Below are 9,262 nucleotides of genomic sequence, written 5' to 3' on the forward strand. Positions count from 1 at the left end.
GAGAAAAAATATTATTCTGTTAGTTTTAATATATTTGATATAAAAAATTTAATTATAAAATTAAAAGTAATATAATAACTAAATTAAAAAATATAAAAATATAATTATAAATTTGATGAAACTAAAAGAAATAAAATAGTGTTCTAAACTAATAATTATGTAGTGAAATAAAATAGAGTTCAAAATTTCTACTAGTGACCTATTTTTAACTATACAAACTATATTCTAGTTCTTGGCGATTACTTTAACCATGGCTGCATACACACATATATCTATATGAGATTGCATAAAATTCAACATAACAGAATTAATCGCAAAGTCGGCTGCCCCGACGTAATGAAGTCTTGTTCAGCCTGTTGATGTTTCTATCGTTACCAGCTTCGCGCGCCATCATCGTATTTATCGATTATATGGTTAGAAAGGAGTAAAAGAGAGGAGAAAGTGGTTAAAAAGTTTAAATTGGTACACGCTGTTAACGAGCTATATATATAGTTGTCGCCCAGTCTTATCTCGTTTTTACGTATCTGTTTACAGTGTAAATGAGATATACATGTATCATGTTTAAGTGTCTTATCTCGTTTACACTGTAAATGAAATACGTGTAAAATTATTTTGTTTACAGTGTAAACGAGATAAGAGATGCAGACAGATTTCAATAATAATTTTTAAAATTATTTAATTTAGTAATTATTATATTTTTTAATTTATTTAAATAAAAAATCCTTATTGTTGTACCATTCGTTTTTTAAACTATACTTAGTGTCAGTAATGTGATTATACGAGTCAGCACATGACGGAGAATGGGAAAAAGGACAAGAGCAGTGTGTGGAATTTATTGGCCTTGAGCTAATTTGCTTGTATTTTGGATGGCAACGTTACTCCATGGGAACAAAGCAAATGGCAAAAGGATCACGCATTAGTATTCGCTCACTTTTTTTAGGCCTAAAGTATAGAGTTTAAATAACACTTTTGCACTTTGCCTCCATTCCCACGTATATTCATACTCAAGGCTCTATTCAATTGCAATCTCTACTATAGAATCTAATTTGTTAGAAGAACTAAAGAAGGTTGTTTGTTCTTGTTATACTCGGTATATACTAAATTACTAGTATTTAACTATAGAAGTTTGATGTTGATATGTTTTTTTTCAAATAAAAAATTCATTAAGGACGGTATGCTTAGTATTAGTATCGATTTTCTAATAAAGTAAGACAGTTACATTAGTTGATTTCACTGTCATTGGAATTTTTTTTAAATTAGTAACTTTCTAATATTGATTGACTTGTTATTTGTTAATATAGTCCTCAAAAAAATTAAAAAGTTCTAACCTGGATGACATAAATATATAGATTCCATGTGTCACATGTTCATTTATTTTTTGGTATTAGTGTGACGTATTCGTTACTCAACTATACTACATCAATATCATTTTTGTTCTGCTCTGTTGGATCATAACGGGCCTTTACCCACAGGCCTAAATCCACACATTGGCCCTCTTCGAGTTTGGTGTTACCCATGACCCAAATATATGGTGATGGGCCCAAATCATGATGAAAAAAAAACTAAAAAAAGAATGCTAACATGACGTAAAGTAATTCAATCAACCAAGCTCTCTCTTTCTCCTCTAAGATGTGAATTATGAAACCTTATAAGGATCTTCTAAGTTCTAACACAAGAACGAACTATGATAAAATGCATCTGTAATTATGATAAAATTAATTTGTTCATTCTTAAATAAATTTGTATGATTAGAAAATAATTAAAGTGACATTATAAAATGTATCTGTAATTAATTTGATGGAGAGGATATCATTGTATGAAAACAGTAGAAAAGAATTTGTTTTGACAATACAAAGTTTTGTTGATGTGCAATCTCAAGTATGAACAGTGTATGCAGACTATAAAACTTGTCTTCTATCTCCGGTGTAGTAATCATCAGAAGAGACAAGGTTCTTCTGATCTGAGAGGTGCAAGCAACCAGTCCCGAGAATAATCATCTTCATAACTTATTGCTTTTCCTTCTCACCGTGACAAGTCAAACCAACTTCTCAATATATCTAATTACTTAATTAATTAAGCAGCTATAGCGAAAGCTTCAATTATTATTTTATGCGTAGAGATCAGAATACTTCGTTAACAAGTTGAAAGAAAGTGTGACACAGTAATAATCTATTTATGCTGATGACTGTTCTATAGGTCTGACAACGCCCAATTATGAGAATCCCACCCCTGCTCAATGGTTTAGACCTTAAATTAAGCAAATTATTTTGTGACAGGAAAACAGTAACAAACAATGAATTTATATATCTTCAATACAGATTTAAGGCTAATTTTTTTTACGTACAGGTCATTTTAACATAAAATAAAAAAATATTTAATTATTTTAATATTTATACTATTATAGTAATAACATAAAACCTGGTTGACATTTTGTAAAAAAAAATTATTTTTTAATTATAAAAAGACGTTTTGTATAAATATTTTTTTAATTATAAAAAAACAAAATGTTATTGATATTTTGTAAAGACAGACAATAATATATAACATTATTTGAGTCATTTTTTAAAAATTCACTCGTAATAATTTAATATTAGAAAAAAATTTCAGGTTTGATGTTTAGACTAAAATTTTTTATTATGAAAGAAAAATGTGTGTAATTTAATTTTATTGGTTATGTATGTATTTTTATTTTAGTATGAGAATCAGTAATCGGATTTACGATTACTTTTGCAGGTTGATTTTTAAAATGTTTTTAATATTAAATTGAAAGGTCCGATTTGTTTATTGTAATTTTTTAAAAATAAATTTATAAATTAAAAGATTCGATTTTTGTTCTTAACAAATTGTTCAATTTTTATTTCCAAAAGAATTGAAAAATCTAATTTTTATATTTTAAATAAAAAAATTTTACATTTAAAAATACCACCTTTATAATTTATAATTCTAAAAAATACCATTTTTACCTCGACATAACAAAATAATTTGCGTGATGTTTATTGTATTAGATTTTTAAAATGTAAATAGTATCTTGTATATATAGGATGGTATTATGAAAGTGGGTATGCGGCAATGCAAATTTCCAAGTGTTACTCCTACTTCTTTGTTGTTGACAACTAATACTTTTTGAATAATTACACAACTTACTTTATTAAATATGAAGAAATTAATTAAAGTGGGACTTTATAATTTAATATGTCACGATGTTCATATCACTGGGCCACACTGGCCTTTTCATTCACCCTTACATTTATTTCATCAGAAAGGACATTGGATAATAAACATTTAAATTCCATAATCTATAATGCGTGCTGATAAAATTTCAGGGTATAGTTTAGTGATGCAGATCTGCAAACAGAGAGTTAAACAGTTGACACGTTACGAACTCGTCAGATAATAACTCATATATATCTCATTCTGAACAAAAAGTGTATTAATAATTTAATATAGTTGTTTCTAAATAAGAAATATATATAGAGAGAAAATAATAACATATTATATTAATTTTTCTGAATAATAATTTAAGTCTCTGACTTAGCTGCTATGTGTGGTGGAGTTTTTATAATTATCAGCATTATTCTGCAACATGAACTACTCTGACAAAAGTCTCTTTAACGATCATGGAATTTTGGAGCCTTATCAGAGTTATTTGGGTTCCCAAAGGGGACTCTCCCTCCTCTCATCAAATAAAAGAAACGACTCGCATAGCAATTTTCTTTTTCTTTTTTTTTTTTAAATATAAAAAATACCATTATTTATATGTGTATGTGTATGTGTATGGAGTTTAAGTGGATAATAACCTTATTTAATGTGTACTGAATTTTTTTTTTTCGTAATAAATCCATTATATACATAGAGCGGGAGAAAATAAAGTACGTTATATTGGTATAGCAATTAATAAATTTATATTTTTAAATAATGGCATTTTTAAAATTTAGCAGTTTGAATTGTATATATATATATCATATAAGTTATTTGTACAATTTTTTAAGTTAAAAATGTAATTAAGTAGTTTATTTTAAATCGTATTAATGTGAAATTTTATGTTTATAATTTAGAAGATATGAATTTCATACTTAAAAATAAACTATTTTTTTTTATTAAAATAGGGTACTCAACATTGTTTTTCATTTGTCTTACATTTGCTAATCCTAGCCAATTCTCTTTTTCTTTAACTAAAAATGTTAGTCATTTAATATTTTTCAGAAAAATATATTTGATTACTATAGTTTAAGACAAATTGTATTTGGAATAAAAAAAAATGATTTGATTCGAAATAAATTGAAAATAAATTATTATATTTAAGATAGTTATATAAAATAAAATAACATTTTACTACCGGTGGTTAAACCTTTATAACTTATTCAAATATTTTAATTTTAATCCAAATTCTTGAAAAATGAGAAGATTTAATTAAAACAAGTGTTCAAATAAATTTATAAAACATATAATAAGATCAATCTAATTCTTATTATTTATCTATTCAAAAAAATAATTTAAAAATAAAAACAATACCAATTTCACTTTATTCTAAACACACTAAAAGAAAATTAATTAGTCCCATATTTCTTGGGTTAGTAATTGAGGCTGAAAGACATACAAATATAAAGGGGAAAACAACAAAAGCAGGAAAAGCTATGGACTAATAATTTGTCTTGATGATGATGATAAAATTCTAATAAATCAAAACGAGGCATTAACATTTTTCTTAGATAACAACAATAAGAACATATAAATGTCTCTAGCTAATGGATGGGGATGAAATAGTTACAAAAAAAAAAAATGAAAATGTAAGCTAATAATAAGAGCAGTGCAGAAAATATAAAGAAGACATTACCATGTACTGTCACAACTCAGAATTCACAATGCAATAATGAATGTATGTCTCTGAGTTGAGTTCATTGAAACACAACACAAAACCCCAAAAGCAACCTCATATGAGTCCTTTGTTTTTGTTGTTCATCTTCCCTACTAGCCTACTACACTAGTGATCAGTCAGAGTAGATGATGGGCTTGCTCTCTTGTACGGTCTTGTTTTCATCAACACTGAACAACCCATCATTGCTAATAACAAGTTGTTTAATCACCTCTAAATCATAGTCCAATGGGTTTGCCGTTTGGAACAGCCACTTGTCTAGCTTCTCTGTCCACTGGTTATTATTATTAATACCATCATGATCAACCACCATAGCCTGCTGCTGCTGCTCTTCATGATGATGAAACATGTGATGATGATGATGAAACCCCATTTCTTCTTTCTTGATCTCCCTCCCACCATGGCTACAGCTCCCATCAGATGAACTGCAACTCCCTTCACTCCCAAACATAGGGTAATACTGTTGCATGGGGCTCATCAATGCTTGCTGCTGCTCTTGTTGTTGGTTTTGGTAGAAAGGGAGACTAGACATTATTGGTGATGTTGCAATGGTGGTATTGTAATTATAATAATTAGTACTAGTTGAAGGAGGAGGAGCAGTAGTGAAAGACATGCTTGGTGGAGTAGTAGTAGTTGTAGTGTTGTAATAGTAGTAGTGATGATTATTATTATTATTATTATCTGTTGTCATGTGAATAGAAGAAGAAGAAGAAGAGTAGGGAAAGAATGGTGGTGGGTTTTGTTGATTATGATGATGACTCGGAAGCAAAGCCATGAGCTTCTTCTTGAGCTTGGTGTTCCAATAGTTCTTGATATCATTGTCAGTCCTTCCTGGCAACTGTGCTGCTATAATTGACCATCTGCAAATTCAAAAAACTATCTAATTGTGGAGATAGAGATAGAGCTATAGGTAGATCTAATAAGTAATAGATACATGCATGTGCAACTCAAAGAAGCCAAAGATCTCTTTTCATTTTACCTCTTTTAGATACATGGATATGATGGACATGAGGGTATGTATATAACTATATACCTGCTTCCAATATTAGCATAAAGACTGCAGATTATTCTGTCTTCCTCGTCTGAGAATTCACCATGCTTAATGTTAGGCCTCAAATAGTTAAGCCATCTCAATCTACAACTTTTTCCACACCTCTTTAGACCTACATATAAAAAATAAACCATCTTAATTATTATGTAGCTACCTAGGGACAAAAAAAGGTTCATGTATGTTATTATTATTACCAGCTTTGTGAGGAAGAGCGATCCAGTTTCCACCAGTTCCATGCTTGTCTATGTACTCTTTCAGCTTTGTGTCTTCTTCAGGTGACCATGGCCCTCTCTTCACATTTGCCTTGTCACAGCAAGGAGCTCTTCCCATTATTTCTCTGATCTTTTTCACGATCCAAATTTCAAACTCAAACTTCTCTGGCTACTACTGCTTCTTTCTCACTTATAATAAGAGACCCTAGTTTTTCAACACTTAGAAAAAATTATTATAAACAAATTTCTCATGATAGCGAACTGATCGAAAGCATCGACAAGACGTTTAATTCATTTTTTATTACACGGTTTAATTTAATTTTCCACTACACATGCGTGCTTTTAAGTCGTCTTATTTAATCCAAATACACTAAAGTCTAAAGTAAGTACACTGCACTAAATCTAAATTTAAATTTAATTTTATATATTTTTTATCTTTTATGTTTAATACTAAAAGAAGATAAAAAATATTTCTCTTAAATCATATACCAATATAATACCTATATGATCACTCATATAAAATTATCTATTAAAATTTAACAATTAATCTTTAATATTTAAAATTAACTAAATATTGAAAAAAAAATATATTAACTTTTTCGTCACTTAGCATCAAATGAAATAACATAAGATGAGAAGGCATCACATCCAACTCAAAACTTTAAGATATTAAATTAATGAGTCTCTCATTTTATAAACTCCTCACTCTTTCATACTTTATTTGATGTGGGACTAACTTCAACACTTGCAACACTAACAAAATGCTTATATTATGAGTTATATATAGAGGATTTCCTTTCCATTGAGTTATGAGATGAGAAGTTTCTATAATATTGATGGCTGAGTTATTAAATTAAAAATTTAAAACCCAGTTTTATTTATTTGATGTATCTGTTGTGGTGTAATTACAGAAGCATCCAAAGTTTGCGAGATAGAGAATTGAAAGAAACACAGCAGATGAGAACAGGGCTATTGCAGTGATGGATACAGCTACCAGAATTGTGACTCTTTCCAAACACAACGACCAAAATGGAGACTCGCCTGGTTTTCTTCGCACGACATACATACACTAGTGCCTTCTTTAATTAATTACTCCTATTTAGTTAATTATTATTTTATAAATAATAATGCATTGACACTCTGCCAAAAAGTAAAATGCCAGGCCATGTGTATTTAGCAAAAGACACACACAAAAGATATTTAAATGCTGCACGCAACTAATTAAAATATAGTAATACCATTATTATACATACGAAAGGATATAATGTTATATGTATGATTAGGGCATGAAACTTAATAAGATTGATTTAATTTGTATAATAAATATTGATGTACATAAATAAAAAAGGATTAAATAATAGTTTTTAAAGTAGTGCTTGCAGCAGGATGGGAGGTGTATATTTTGAAACAGCATACGACACGTCCATATAAACTTTACAGCCAAAAATCAGAAGGAATTATTATAGGTGGATATATAATAATGCAGTAATATATAGTAGTATTATATATAACAAACAGAATTGGACAACTTTCCAAAAGGCAAAAATAATTGTTAATATTAATAATGAATTAAGGGAATCGCGCATGTACTTATTGTAGTGTCTCATATGTGGTGTGGATCAGATTCTTTGGGATTGACTAATCAATGGAAGGGGTAAGGATGATGATACATCACATACATATATAGATATGTATTAGCATTATTAGGACCAAGATTTGTTGTGAAGAAAAAGGTAAAACAATGATCTTGCATATGCAGATGGGTCGTGTCACTCTATACATAACATTCCTTTTCTTTTTTTTCTTTTTTTTTTTTTTAATTTTATTTTGTTGCGTTGTGACTTATAGGAATAGAAAGAAAACCTAGCTATGGAGTCTCGGGAATGGCTTTAAGTCATTTTCGTACTTCATATACCATCATGGTGTGCCTATACACTAGTCCTCCTCACTCTTTTTTCTTTTCATTAATTATAATTACTAATTGTTCTAGTTATTGAAATGAACAAGAGAGTACGTACATGATTACATACGTAACGTAGAAAGTGATAGTTGATTGATGAATATATACAATTAATTAATTACACGAGCTCAAATATTAAAATTGATACATGGAACTAAGTCCAGTTGTGCGTGTCACTGATAACGTGTGGATTTAATTTGCAGCTAAAACTGTAACCTATATATATGTGTGCAGTTCTGTGAATGCACCTATAATTAGGGTAATTTTAATATAAGCAATTAACCAATTAAATATCTACTAGGTATTCAATTTTGGTCATATCGCTTTCTATTTCTGTTAGAACCTTATAGTAATTCAAGGTTAGTATTTGCCAGAAGAAGTCTACTTAGTCCTCTGGATTTCAATTCTCGAATCTCCTTCGTCTTGTCACACTCACATAAAACTCATTGCATAACACAAACTTTCTTGCAAACTTTTCTTTTATAAGAAGCTCAAACGAATAATCATATTCAAGTTTTCCACAATTTCATCTTCGGCTATGTCTCGGTCAAACGTGGATTTGACCAACAAAAACAATAATAATACAAAAATGTTGGTATTTAATTACTATTTGGATTTACGTGGCCCCTATTAATTAAACACCAAAAGTCATGGTCCTATGAAAGAAGAGTATAGTGGGTTCCATAAAGTAATAAACTTTAGGGATTAAATCAAAGTAATTAATCTGCATCGGTAGGCAGGGATCTAGGATGATATTTTTGGCTTTTTGTAATTAGCTAAGACCTATATATAATGCCTGCATTTTTGTTCCCTTTATGCCCCCAAATAAATATCACTACTATACTGTATATAGTAGTGCTTGTTTACAGTAACATATACTACTTATATTTGACCATACTATATAATATTTAACAATTATAAGGCAATCATTAATCATACGATAGAAACGTTTCACCATACATATATCTCCACAATTTTATTACTCTCAGCAACAAGGCCTACACAAATAAATATTGTCCTCTTCTTCTTATTTAAATAAATATATCGTACATTTATATATCACCCAAATATTTATTCGGCAAAACATATAGCTGTGTCTCTATGAAGGTTAGGGGCTATGAACGAATTGGACTAAATCTCTTGCTTGCAATGCATACACAAAATAT

General features: G+C 29.1%; 1 protein-coding gene across 1 annotated transcript; it reads right to left on the minus strand.

The window, feature by feature from the left end:
* Window positions 1-4,659: 4,659 nt before the first annotated feature.
* On the minus strand, window positions 4,660-6,326 carry LOC107614332 (uncharacterized). The gene is made up of 3 exons (XM_016316545.3): window positions 6,119-6,326; window positions 5,907-6,036; window positions 4,660-5,733 (listed from the first exon to the last, which is right to left on the minus strand). The coding sequence occupies exons 1-3, from the start codon at window positions 6,252-6,254 to the stop codon at window positions 4,989-4,991; spliced, it is 1,011 nt and encodes a 336-aa protein (XP_016172031.2). The 5' UTR covers window positions 6,255-6,326; the 3' UTR covers window positions 4,660-4,988.
* Between the last annotated feature and the right edge of the window lie 2,936 nt (window positions 6,327-9,262).

The sequence above is a fragment of the Arachis ipaensis genome, chromosome B8 (assembly GCF_059453495.1).
Source record: "Arachis ipaensis isolate K30076 ecotype BB chromosome B8, ASM5945349v1, whole genome shotgun sequence".
NCBI classification, from domain to species: domain Eukaryota; kingdom Viridiplantae; phylum Streptophyta; class Magnoliopsida; order Fabales; family Fabaceae; genus Arachis; species Arachis ipaensis.

Bases quoted from the DNA above. Each gene is read 5' to 3' on its own strand.
- LOC107614332 (XM_016316545.3), bottom strand. From the start codon at position 6,254: ATGGGAAGAGCTCCTTGCTGTGACAAGGCAAATGTGAAGAGAGGGCCA. The intron at 6,037-6,118 runs GTAATAATAATA...TTTTATATGTAG, and splicing joins CGCTCTTCCTCACAAAGCTG to GTCTAAAGAGGTGTGGAAAA. The intron at 5,734-5,906 runs GTATATAGTTAT...TTGAATTTGCAG, and splicing joins TATGCTAATATTGGAAGCAG to ATGGTCAATTATAGCAGCAC.